Genomic DNA, 14,328 nt, shown 5'->3' on the forward strand with positions numbered 1-14,328 from the left:
CTCTACCCTTAACAGATGCGTATAGTTGTCAGGTATGGTCTACAAAGGTGTTTCATTATGTACTAGCTTTAAAATTATATATGTATTTTAAAACGGATACGTGCTATAATATTCTACAGGGAGAAATAAATTATATCTAATGAATCTCGGGTATCGTCGGAAACTGTTTCGTCTCATGAGATTTTGTGGGCTATTTATAGTGAGAGTCAGGGATCAAAAAATATTATAGCAATTCAATAATTAGTTAATGAATAGAATTGAAATAAAATTTGATTTTTTTTCTAAAAATTAATTTAAAATGTAAAGTATAATTGTTTTTTATAGCCAGATAAATTGAAATAACATAAACAAACACTGGAACATTTCACAAATTAAATTAAAACTTGCTCGCTGTAACAAAACATATTCCTGAGCATTTCGTAACTGTAGAGTACTTTACTTAAATAAATTTTATCAAAGATTAAGCTTTGCTAATAATTACTTTTCACTATAATATGATGACGCGCGCTCAATTTTTGTTTCATTTACTTCCATGTGAAATAAATATATGTTGAGATCCTAGATGTATGTATGTGTATGTTTTGTTTCATATCCCGTGTTTTACTTAATGTAAATATTTTCTTGGTATTTTAATATGACTATTCTGAATATTTCGACTACATATAAATTAACTCTGAAAGTGCATTAAGGTCTAATTCATTATCATTGATGTTTTTCAATTATTTTTAAACCACCGGCCTTGAATGTTGCACACCTTGAATGCATCTGGGCCATTGCAGAATGCGTTTGTGTGTAACGGTAAGAGTGCGCAGGCGCGGAGCTTTATGCTGTATCGACCCATGCTTTCTTCGAATAATTGCGCGGTTGTGGGTCTTAAATTGAGGGGGTGCCTCTCGCGCAGAAAGCTCGAGGCCAGCGGGGTCAGGGGTGAGAGGGGAACGGTCCTCTGAGGGCGCGGGCTCCCGGACCCTCGCATTACGTAACCCACACGCACAGCACGGCGCACAAACAATGTGATTTTATTTTTCTTTTTCGATTTTTCTACTGTTTTTGATTATACAACTTTTAGGATTAGTATCGTGATATTAACTAAGATCGCGCGACTTTTATTTCGCTCTAGCTTCTAGTATTTAGATGTAATGTCGACATTTCAATCTGCCCAAAGATTTTCTAAATAAATTGTTTGGTGTTTTGTATTGTGTTTTGAAAATGAGGACTCGGCTTAATGTGAAAATGTAATTTTTTTTTCTAAGTTAAATCTATTATCCGGGTTAGTGAAAATCATTGCCATATTTAAAATTCTTAATGAATATTAAAATGAAAATTTCATAGTAATTTTCATAATATTCCTAAAAATATTCTAAATTGTTATTTTATCTGAATTAATAATATATTAAGCGAAGAAAAATGATGGCGACTGGTAAGTACCAATTTTTGTAATTTATGTACTGCGTATTAACATCTGGTATTATTAATTGTGTCTGAATGTGTGTCTTTTCAATTTTTATACGTATATTTTTCATTGTAATAAGTAATTAAAATAGTCTTCAAAAATTACTAACGCATTAACTTCTTAAAATTTTTACGGTCGTATTCTTAGATTGAGTTTTGCGCTCACCTATTCTCATTTGAATGCATATTAGAGTCAATGTCTACTATCAAACAATTTCTATTGCTTATGAGATAGGCTACAAGATTTATAAAGAAGCGATTTGCATACCGGAAGCGTCGTATTCAATTGAACATAAAAGCAATCAAAGCTATCACCAACAATATGCAGTCAAAAATAGATGAAATGCTTTACATTGTAGCTATATTTATTAGCTAATACGTTATAGTGTTAAAACCGTAACGGGTTCATGGTCAGGGTGTGTCTGAGCCGACCTACTAGGTCTATTGAAGTGTCAAGACTCACGGCTCGTAGGTTAAATAGACAAGCAGATCTTAATTTAAATTGTAGGGTCAATGCATTTATTAAATTGAATTTAACCGTGATTAACGAGTGACGTAATTTAACGCCTGCGAATCTAACAAGTGCGCGCAGTAGCAACGCAACCGGTGCGCCAACAAAGCGCGCGAATCGTTGACATTTTCCGCGAACATTTTATTTACATTACCATAAAAAAAACACGTTTTTGTCTTTGATATATTTAAAACAAAAATTTCCTCAAAAACTAAATGTTATTAGTTATTCAGTTATATTTGAGTTTGGATTAAATATAAAATTGTTCCGGAAGAGGAAAGCATTCATTGGTATAAGTGATGATGGAAAGTGATGCGTTTGCGATTGTTGATATAAACATAAGTGATAAGAATACAAATAAATCAAACAAAAATGACGTAGTAAACATCAATAAGAAGACGTTAGTTCCCACCGTTATAAAAATACGTGAGTTTTTTATTTCAAATTTATTTATTTATTATATTTACCACAATCTTTCGATCGTTAAATAGTATTATTATAAATAATTATAGGTATTATGCATACATAACTTGCTAGCTTCAATGGAATCTCTCCAACTTCACATCTACCATGAGTGTGGGAGTCAATAATTGAGATCATTTCTTTACCATCATTGTTGTCAGAGTTATGTGATAACTGCCATTTCTTTTGGATTTCAAAATGAGGTCTTTGTTAACACATAGTTTCCCTAATAACAGCGACAAGACAATTAGGTGTTGCTTGATGAGCACGTTTGTCGCTTCCGCTGTCCTCATTATATGGGCTAGAGGTACCGCTGGACGTCCCTGGGCTAGTAGCACTACTTACCATAGATTAAACTTCCGACTGTGAGGTACGTTATGTAAAACGGAACCTGTTACGTCACACTTCGCTGCCCCTCTTGCAATCAGACATTGTACTATGCAAGTCAACTATAATAAGGTTTTATGTTATTTTCAATTCACTTCTATCTCCATAATTCATCATAAACATCTCTACGACCCAGTTAGTTTGGTAAACAATGACCGCTTTTATCTAAAGTTTATCGTTAATTCTGAACATAGACGATAATACCCATTAACCTGAATTATGAATTACATTTTAAATAGTCCGTTACAAAGAACTATTTCAGTTCACAATGGTTGTATTTTCAATCCTATTTAGTATATGGTTGATCCCATTATGCGCTAGCGACTACGGCGTTCTAGTTTCAAAATACCTAGGGACTAACTTAAATATTATAGTTATTCTAAATACGAATAGTGCAAATAAAATACACACTAACAGAATAATAATTAGAATATATAGGTAACCCTGTAACCTACATAATTGTAAACTTTCATTTAATATCTGAATCCGAGTTAATAATGAAATATATAAAATTCTGGTGTCACAATGTTCGTTCCCATACTCCCCCGAAACGGCTCGACCGATTCTTATAATTTTTTTTATGCATATTCAGTAAGTCTGAGAATCGGCTACTATCAATCTTTCGAACCGCTAAATGTTTATGGTCCATCCCTAAATTTGTATTTTTTAGATAAAGAAAATTGATTTTTATTTTTTATGTTACAAAAATACATACAACCCTTAATTGTCAAACCTCTACGATCAATCCCTATTTTTTATTATTGTTGATAGTTATTTTTGTTGAACTAAAAAAATGTTTCCTAGAATACATATAGATACATGGCAAAACAAACGTTTGCTGGGTCAGCAAACGTTATTAGTTTCTTTATATTAATGAAAGATCGCAACTGTAACTACCTTAATTAAGATTTTTATAGGCCACCGAAATCACAATACCCACATTTATATAAAGTTTTATTTGCCACAGGCATTCAACATTTGTTGGAATTTCAAACAATAAGTAATATCAAGATTTTGTTTTAGAGAGAGATCGCGGTGAACGCGATTATATAGGTTTTGCGACTTTGCCAGAGCAAGTACATCGGAAATCTGTTAAACGGGGGTTCGATTTCACACTTATGGTTGTAGGAGAATCAGGCCTAGGAAAATCGACCCTTATCAATAGTTTATTTCTTGGAGACCTCTACAAAAGTAGAAAAATAGCTGATGTCCAAGGTAATTCTTACTTATTACTACTAATGTAACTACCTTGTATCACAATTATTAAATCCATTTTATAATGTGATAATTTTATATAAGTAATCGTATTGTTACTAATTACTTAATAAGTAACTATAAGAGTTAAAACTACTTTTATAAATTATATGTATTAAGTATAAACGCTAAAACATACAAAACAACTCATAGTACTATTTCTATTGTTAAGTATTATTATTATTACTCAGTAAACAATTCAATCAACATTTCTTGTTATAATAACAAATCACTCGTAATTCCAAACAGATAGAGTTGAGAAAACAACAACAATAGAAAAGAAGACTATGGAAATCGAGGAACGGGGTGTGAAACTCCGTCTTACAATTGTCGATACGCCTGGCTTTGGAGATGCAATCAACTGTGAAGATTCATGGAGGGTCTGCTCAGCTTACGTTGATGAGCAATTCCGACAGTACTTTACCGATGAAAGCGGGCTCAATAGAAGGCATATGCAGGACAATAGAGTGCATTGCTGCCTTTACTTTGTACCACCATGGGCACATAGGTAACATTTATTTTTCGTATCCATTTCAGTTAGAGGGGAAAATATACGAATTAGTCGCACAAGATGCACATGAACAAAAAACATTTTATAGTATGGCAATATAGTGATTAAATCAATTTGCGGTATGCATAATAATATAGTATGTATGGTTATCGACTGGCATCATGTCATAATAAAACTAAGGTAGTTTGACAGTTGGCATTAGATCGATGGACATTAACATATATTCCCTTCTTAGATTTCCTATTGCGTCTTATTGCAGGTGCATACAATATTTATGTTACAAATCCTATATTATTTATTTAATAATACTTCGAGGCTAGCTTCGAACATATAATATATGTACTATATACTTTCTTGTACGAATACATTACTGATATAGCGTTATTTTTATTACGTGTTGATAGTCTGGTTTGTAAATGGTTAGACGTAAGAATTGTAACGATAACTTTAGAAGGACGTGTTGTGATACGGACTCAGAGGGAACTTTTCAAAGATTAATTACAATGAGTATTGTATTGTTTAATTTGATAACATTTTCTTAGAATGCTGATTGACCGCAATTTAGTGTAATCTCTGTGTATTAATAAAAACATCGGGACGTACCTATATTGAGGAATGCAAATAATATCGTAAATAAATTAAACTGTAATTATCTTGCAATTGTACTTTATGGGATGGCGCTTTATTTTAGAATTATTACAGTGATAGTCAATAAAATCTTGTTGCGTTGATAGTTTTTATAGCAATTGAATTGAATAATAGTGTCATTTAGTTATTTACATTTCATGTCGTGTTTTATTAGTGTAAATAATTTATATTAGCAATATAAATTAAATTTAGGGTTTATAAAGGCATTATTATCTTTTATGCTTATTGCTTTTATAAAGTATATCGAATTTTTGCATTTACTGCTAATTGGACAATATCTATTTTCATCCCCATAAATGGGAATTTCATCCCCCTAAAAAATAATAATTTAGGTCAACCCCTAAATTTTTATTTTTTTAGACCAAATTTTTTATTTTTATCTTTTTATGATACAGCATACAAAAATACATATGTACAACCCTTAATTTTCATTGAACTTTTTTTTTTAATTTTCATTTTTTTGTTGAACTAAAATTTTTTTCCTATAAATAATATCCATGATAATACAACGTTTGCCGGGTCAGCTAGTATTTAATAAAAATAAACATTTCAGTCTTCGGCAAGTAGATTTGGAGATGATGAAACGCCTACACCGCAAAGTCAACATTGTTGTAGTTATAGCAAAAGCAGATTCGCTTACTGCTGCCGAAGTGAAGCGACTTAAATCGCGCATATTGGACGATTTGGATGAGTATCAGATTCAGGTAAGGAAGGAAATACATTTTAAGAAATTAATATATTAATTATCAATTCGATGAATAGCTTAGTCGACATCACAGGAGACCGAAGATCTGGCAGCTACCTCGGACAAAGAATTAGTCTAGCAATTCAAAGGGGGAACGCTGCCAGTATCTTCGAAACCTTGCCTAAAGGGACTCCTTTTAATAATATATTTTAGTTATTATATTATATTTTTTAAGGTTATTAAGTATTACTTTTATATTCTGTAATTTGGTTGTTGTATATTTAGTCGTAATTTATTGTATAAATGTTATTCATAAATTCGATTATGAATACGAGATTGAGAAAATATAAACTGAAAAAAGTTTGTAGTACCCATGCACTATGTGGACTAATTGAAAATGTTTCTGTAACAAATTTGTTTAAAAAGTTAATATGTAAATGTTGCCTTCTTAGAGATTTCTTAACCTCCATAATTCATATATATACACAGGTATATCAATTTCCTGAATGTGACAGCGACGAAGACGAAGAGTTCAAGCAGCAGGACCGCGACTTGAAAGCAGCAGCACCATTTGCCGTTGTTGCTGCTGACACCGTGCTAGAAGTTGGGGGGAAGAGAATACGCGGGAGACAGTATCCTTGGGGAATTGTCGATGGTATATATAGTTTCACTCGGTTCTGTAGCCTCCTTGGTCTTGTACGAGACACATACAGCGCTGTCCGTAGTAGATCGATGAACTCGGATCGGAGTAGTCTCCTTCGGTGGATCGTCTGCTCTTCTGCCAAGAAATTTGTTTAAAAAAACAATATCTGGATTTGATTATATTATATTTATTTAAAAAGTATTATTAACTAATAAATACGTAAAAAATATAATAAAGCAACATTAATTATAAATATGATTTATCGTATATAAGTGTTTATTTTAGTTTATAGTTTATAATACTCAAATCTTGCTATTCTATTAATGCTCTATTTTGGTATAAATTTACTGTAACAGTAACAATATAATTTCAGTGGAAAACCCTAGACACTCAGACTTCACAAAGCTCCGTACGATGCTTATATCAACACACATGCAGGACCTGAAAGATGTGACCCAAGATGTTCACTATGAGAACTTCCGGGCCCAGTGCATTTCGCAAATATCACAGCACGCTATGAGGGAACGAGGGTAAATGAACGTAGAACCCTTTATTAAAATTATCATTTGTCTAAGCTACTTTCGGGAATTTTGCTTATTCTTTGACATCAATGATGGCAATAATAAATATTTACATGTTTGATTAAAGTTACAAAATAATTGGATTTATCACAGTTTATATGTGGCCATAAAAAAACTACCGACTTATCCATTTTTTTTTACTAGGAAACTTAAGAGAGACTCTATGGGCAACAACCATGACGTAGTAATAACCGACACCGATAGACTCCTGCTGCAGAAAGATGAAGAAGTAAGACATAAAACATTTGAATTAAAAAAAAACAATTACTAGAAATTAAGCTCAATTACTTAGACGTACAGGCTGTTAAATATTTGAATTACAAATAATAATTGTCTTTTATTGACATTTATATATAATTTGTCACACTCCGTTATCTTACAGGCTAACGCAAAGCGTTGGGAACTGTTGATTATTTAAATTCTAAAAAAAATAGTTGTAAAATGACAAATACCTAAGTTAAATTCTAGTAAAAGTGTATTTTACGTCCGGAATATTATATATAGGAGCATCATTCAAGCACTCTGTTTATTAAATGCAAGTAACTAGAAATATACTGTTAAACAATATAAGCTTCGGATTGGAATAGAAGAATATTTCATTTGCAAAAGACATGTATCTGCCACAGGCTCTATTGCCGAAAGGAATCGTCATACACATTATACAGCAGATTTTCAATTAGTTAACTTTTAGTAATTAGTACGTGTATTTTTTGCAGATAAGACGAATGCAGGACATGTTGACACAAATGCAAGAAAAGCTTAAAGCCACTGATAAAAAACACGACAGTATTATCGACGTATAGACTGCAATATAATGTAGTATAGTTCAATTGTCACTTTTACCTAGTAGTTTAAAATGTATCTAGAAAGATTAAAAACCTCTTTAGAAAAATCAAATGAATTTAGACATAACATAAGGTCTAATTGTAGTTTGTTGAAATATTTAAATAGGTAAGGTTCACATTCAAGTCGAATACACTAGTAGAAGTGTAGCTTATCTTTCGTCGTTTTATACAAATACTACTCTGTCAAGGAAGTACCAGAAACGATCAGTAATACAAAGTAGTAGTAATATGTGACGAATAAGGTTGCTCGATGGTATTTCATGAGTTTTTGACAAAAATTCCTTCATAATAATAGCCCTCTGCGAAAACAGTGATCGTGGTGCGAAGTATCATGTGAGGACGAAATACGGTGAAGTTTGGAAAGACAGCCGAATAACAAATAGAGACAAATGTTCGTTTGATGTATAATTTTGTCTTTCATATTTTCCTACACGGCGCGGAAACTTGGTCGCTAAAATTAGAAGACAGTGAAAAGCTTGAGTTGAAGACGTGACCAGTCTCCGTCGTCGTTAAAAAAATAAATGGAATTTGTATCTATAACCAATTCATCCATCCCGATACTTTTTTGACAGAATACCTTTCAGATAAAACTAAAAGTATAACTTCAATTTCATTTGGTATCTAACAACTTGTGAATCTGTACGTATGTAGAGTACATAAAATGAGTCTTAGATAATCAGCCATAAAAATCATATTTCTAGACTCACATTTAAATTTGGAGACTCAAATTCGTGATAAGAAAAACTAATTATTATGAAAATAGAATCAAGCCTCTGAACGTACCAAACACAAAATATGTATTATATGATAGGCAGTTACGCCACGGTTTCGGCCTTTATTTATTATTTCACCTGTGTAATGTAAGGGAGTGAAAATTCACGCCTAATCATATGAGAGTTGTCATAGAAATTCTATTGGCGATCCATAATAGTGGCTCACGCTTGCAAAATGTATTTGGCTAGGGTTGGTTAAAGTATTTCGTCTCTCGAAAAATTATCAGAAGAATTAATATTCGTTTAAGAAGCACAAAAAAATAGAGAAAGTAGACGTAGGTCAGGAAGTATTACAATTCGTGTACATATTGAAATATTTTTATTTAAATACTTTATTAAGGTTTATCAAAACCAGTTATATAGCGTATTTATATTTATTGTTAAGTAATATGATTCTTTCCATAAAGTATCTTTTTATAGTTACTTTAAGTATTATTTCCAAATCAAAGTTCCAAGTAATATAAAGCAAAGAGGTGGACAAGAGAATGGTAAATATTAATAACATCACTCATCGTTCTACTTTTCCTAATATTCCTATTGAAATATACATTTATTAAAGCAAAAATAATGTCAATCTCTTTGTATGAAAATGTAAGAATATAAAAAATCGTTGTGTTTAACAAGGATTCAACTTTCTCAAGTCAGACAGTAGATTTCATGTCAATCATACCTAATACATAATATGTATATTAATTTTCTAATAATTATCCAGGATCACTATTAACCCTAAAGTTAAGATGAAACCATTATTTATTGCAAAATAATACAACCAAAGTTTTTTACACTGTATGTTTCATATTTTTTTTATCAAGTATAAAATAAATTGATACTTTACATATACAATATTGTTTTATTTTTATGTAAAACTGGCGCTTGTTGTCGACTTTCTTTTACACATGTATATTTTATGTACAAAAATCGGAACGTTAAACACGTCATAACACTGTTTTTTAACGGTAAATTAATGGAAAGGTAGCGTAAAGAATCAACCATAATATTATAAGGCCATTAGTATTTAGGTTTTAGTTTCAAACCCTCAAATAATTTCGTTAAAAAATAGCGTTTTAGATAAATAAGAGTATAGACATAGACGAAACATTTATTACTAAAAAAACACACACACACACTCACGCAGAAACACACAAAATAACAATAATCATAAAAATATAAAAAAAATAGAGATTTTTTTTCTTTTAAAGAACAAGTTACGTTTTAATTGTGTAATGCGTGTGTGCTGTGGTTGTAATTGGCCCTGGCTCAGCATTATGCTGAGGAGCAGACTGCTCCACAGCGCTGGTTCGGTATACAATATTTGTTGGTTTATACAATATGAAAAGCATATATTAATGCTCTTGGGAATAGAGAAGTCACTCTCTACTACCTGCAACAGGATGCACTGGGCCACAGACAACCCACTAGATGGCAGTGTATGGGTTTAGGGGCCACATTACCTATAAATTAGGGGGAAAAGTCAGGTGCCAAAAACAAAGAAGGAGATTCCTGTGAAATGTTTACAAATTCTTAGCCCAATAATTTCCGCTCTCAGCTTCTTTGCGTAGAGGCATACAAATAACTGATACATCGAAAGGCGGGCTCGGAAGATAGACTGATTTATTATTATTACTTATAGCAGGTAGGCGATAGATGCTACATGTTTCCCACGAACCACGAAATACCTTCTAAACCACTACACTAGGATAAAGGAAATATTACAAAATTGACATAAACTAGGACTTAATAAAATAAACCTTTTAACAAAAAACTTATCGACTATTATTTTTAGCTCGCTATAGCACGCAATGCTTGAGGCGATAGCTCTTGAGAGGACTCGGACAGGGTCTGTGTTGGTTGAGGCTCCACCTGATCCGGTCGATTATTATCTGATTAGTTGATTGTTTTAATAAAACCTTAGCACTATCTTGCAAAAATTTACATTTAGTCAATTTGATTTCGAATACAGCCATAAGGTTAACTATGTGTTCAGTTCTACTCGAGCCCGTCACACAATTGTCATATAAAAAATAATAGTTTAAAAAAACTAAAAAACATTAGTTACATTTTTTTTATTTTTTTTTTTCGGATTATTGCATTGTCATCGATCTTTGACAGGTGCGCAAAATTTGAATAAAATCTGTCCGTTTAAAGTGGCTCAAAATCGAGTCCGAAGGAGTCGGTTACATACATACATACATACAGGTGAAGCTAATATAAAGCGTGTAAAAACCACACAGGCGCAACGTTTCTTCCATTAATTTTTAAATTGTCCGGTATACATGATAAGCCATAAGGAGTAAGACGATAAGCAAAGGTTGGGTACCTATGGGAAGTAATGACGGCTGTGATTCTTCAGATAAAAGGCACGGCTCACACGTGTGTTAAATCAATTTCGTAAACTGCTCCCCCCTTCTTAAGTTAGCAAATAACTCATCAATTAGCAGTAATGGATAAAATCTCTTTTTAATTTTAATTTAATTGTTACTTTATTACCCCCAGAAAACGTATTTCCCCATTTTTCTTAACCACTGGCACGTTTGGCGTCCCATAATCTGAATTTTCCACACGATATATGGATCCGTCTGACTCGAGTTCTCAACTCGCGCGCGAAGTGCTAGTGGCACCGGCTTTGCTCGCACTTAAAACCGGTTCGCTATCGCAAAGCTGTAGTCAAATCGTTTCCTTACACGTACCCAAATTATTACAAAAAATTAAAATTAGCCACACAATCAAAGGAGTTAAGTGTTACAAGACAAATAAAAACACGTCTCGATTAGTAATCGAGGATTGGTAGGTAATGGAGGAGATTAGTACAGCTCGAATATCTAGTAAGTACTTCGACGCGTGTTTGTTCAGTCGATTAAAAAATATGGGCTAATTAACTAAACGAAAGGATCTTTTTTGGACAAAAAATCATTCTCATTGACCTGACGGGACTTGTGTTCTCCTAAAATTTTATTTTAAAATAAATAATTTACAATCGAAAGTATATAGTTGTTAACGTAAAATTGTAAAAACCGTTAGATTGTAATCTATCGGTTATCGGTTATCGGTATTCGGTAGATTGTACTACACTAACTTAGTTATCATTCAAACTTCTTTGGTCAATTACAGATTAATTTTACTTCCCAACAATTTCATATAACTACCGAATAATAATACGTTAAATTGCAAGCAGTATGTTGAGTTGACAATCTTTCGACAGTTTACAATCTCGCGAGATAGATTACAATCTAACGGTTTTTACAATTTTACAGTGACATAGATACTTATAAAAGAAACGTAACAAGACAAGAGAAACACCTTAAACTTAATATCTAATATAAAAAATAAAAAAGACTTGTTGAGAAAAAAGAAAGGTTGTTGCACAAATTTTATACAAATTGAGCACAAGAGAAAATTAATATGTAGAAAAACTGTCAACTTAGGCCAACTGAAAATCAATGAATTTGACTAAGAATTTGTGTTCTGTAACTGTCAGATTTCATTATGACATCTGTGAACCGACAAGCGCAAAGAAATGTCAAATAACAAGACGTCCGATTACCGATAGTAGATTGAAGATTCGGATTACGCTGAGTGCAAATGTAATTTTTATTATTCGTAACGTAGGGATATTAATAATATATACATTTCTGTTGATCTCAAACCTTAATTACACTTATTGTCTAATATGCAATAATCTTTTCTGTTTGTTTTATTGACTAATTTGCTATGGCGGACAGAGATCTTTCCTTGGGTCCTAGAGAAGGTGTTTCTTACCCTATCAAAGTACTTTATTGCGGAAATTGTTCCATGCCAATAGAGTATTGCGAAAATTATCCTGAGTATGATAAGTGCAAACAGTGGCTAGAAAAAAATTTACCAACTGAATTTGAAAAGGTTAAAATAGGTAAGACTTGCTCAACCAAAGTGAGGTTAAGCTTTTATAAAAATCTGATATTACACATATCAGATTTTTATAAAAGCTTATTTTTTGTTAATTAAACAGATGACGAAGATAATGGAGGTGAAGGTGAAGAAAAGAAACGGCAGAAACGGGGTGGTAAAGGCATGTTGAAATCAAAGAAAAAAGAAGATGTCCCTAAACTAGTTCAAGTTTCAAGAGCCCCTCGGGGCAAGAAAAAGTCTGTTACAGTAGTATCAGGATTAAGTACTTTCGGTGAGTTACGATTAAACTAACTTATGTTGATGTGTTTGATTATAGTTATACTATAACTGAAAGACCATTTAGTTTGTAACTTACTAATATAAACAAAATAAATTTAATGCTTTTCAGATATTGACTTGAAAGTTGCAGCAAAATTTTTTGGTACAAAATTTGCATGTGGGTCATCAGTTACAGGAGATGATGAAATTGTGATACAAGGTGATGTAAAGGATGACTTATTTGATGTTATCCCAGAGAAATGGCCTGAGGTAAGTTCATAATTAAATTTTATTTTAAACATTAGAATTTATTAATTAATCCAATAACTTTTTCAGATTGATGAAGATAGTATTGAAGATTTAGGAGATCAAAAGAGATAGTCTATTTGTAATCTCATATAAATACACTCTTTGGTTTAATGGACTGGTGTTCTACCTGCCAACAGCATATAAATCAAGAAAATAATACAACAAACATTAAATTATTATTGATTGTTCATATGAGTAAAGTCTGTTAATAATTACATTTGAAATTTGTGAATAGTTGTTTTAATCTTTATCCGTGAGTGCTTTGAACCTTTAACAGATTGAATTGAGTAAAAGAAAGTGCCTTATTGCCTGTTTATGATATTTGTGGCATTTGTTGGTATAAAGAGTAAAAATCTAACAATAAATTCAGTTCCTTAGTATAGTATGGTATGATATGGTTGGTGGACTCAGTTTCTGCATTTAGACTCACTAGGTCTGTTGTGCGTAAAGACCTGGCTTACTAAGCCAGCCTAGGTACTTCCAGAAGCACAGAAGTTTCCTGGGCACTTCGCAGGCTTCACGGAGCGACCTTAGTTAGCCACAGCCTCGCTTTCCAGGACTTTGTGAGTGACTGATTCCTCTGCGCTGAAACAGCCTCTGCACATAAGGACAAAATGGCCCGTAATTGTCCCTTTTTTTTAGAGGCTTCACGACTATCGTTGGAGTTCTGCGGAATCTTTGGCGAATCCAGGTTCGCACTTGCGAGAAGGGCAAGGGAAGGAGCGGATACGGCACAGCGGGCATCATTCCGGAGCCTCCTCGCAAGCTCGTCGGCAGCATCATTGCCGACAGATACACTGTAGAATAACTCTGTTTGTCAGGGTTATTGCTTTTAGTGAATTGTGACACTCCAGTATCAGTTTGCTGTTTGTCTTTTTACTAGCGCCATCAGCACAGACGCACTGTCGGATAAGCTGCACGGCTCTGGCGGCTTCGGTTAGAGCGACACATTTACATTGAAAAATGGAACAGTGTGTGCATAGGGATAGGTGTACGATGATGTTGAGATCAAGAGAGAATATGCCAGCGGAGCCCCACCCTGTTTCTTTCACCCTTTTTTTATAGTCATCGGTATATATGCTCATTCAGGTTCTATTGATCACGTTCCTCTTCTCTCATTTGTA

At 32.9% G+C, this 14,328-nt stretch overlaps 2 protein-coding genes across 3 annotated transcripts; both read left to right on the plus strand.

Moving 5' to 3' along the window:
* The first annotated feature begins 950 nt into the window (after positions 1–950).
* LOC125049088 (septin-2) lies at positions 951–8,359 on the plus strand. 2 transcript variants are annotated; one of them, XM_047648182.1, is made up of 8 exons: positions 951–1,420; positions 3,836–4,027; positions 4,316–4,574; positions 5,779–5,929; positions 6,400–6,565; positions 6,927–7,083; positions 7,279–7,363; positions 7,851–8,359. In XM_047648182.1, the coding sequence occupies exons 1-8, from the start codon at positions 1,408–1,410 to the stop codon at positions 7,935–7,937; spliced, it is 1,110 nt and encodes a 369-aa protein (XP_047504138.1). In that variant the 5' UTR covers positions 951–1,407; the 3' UTR covers positions 7,938–8,359. The 2 variants fall into 2 exon arrangements, with proteins under 2 accessions (XP_047504138.1, XP_047504137.1); XM_047648181.1 differs by lacking the exon at positions 951–1,420 and adding an exon at positions 1,923–2,389.
* Positions 8,360–12,307: 3,948 nt separating this feature from the next.
* Positions 12,308–13,436, plus strand: LOC125049129 (density-regulated protein homolog). Its single transcript, XM_047648250.1, has 4 exons — positions 12,308–12,638; positions 12,738–12,908; positions 13,026–13,165; positions 13,232–13,436. Exons 1-4 carry the CDS (start codon positions 12,461–12,463, stop codon positions 13,274–13,276), a joined length of 534 nt encoding a protein of 177 aa, XP_047504206.1. The 5' UTR covers positions 12,308–12,460; the 3' UTR covers positions 13,277–13,436.
* The last annotated feature ends 892 nt before the right edge of the window (positions 13,437–14,328 follow it).

The sequence above is a fragment of the Pieris napi genome, chromosome 4 (assembly GCF_905475465.1).
Source record: "Pieris napi chromosome 4, ilPieNapi1.2, whole genome shotgun sequence".
NCBI lineage: Eukaryota > Metazoa > Arthropoda > Insecta > Lepidoptera > Pieridae > Pieris > Pieris napi.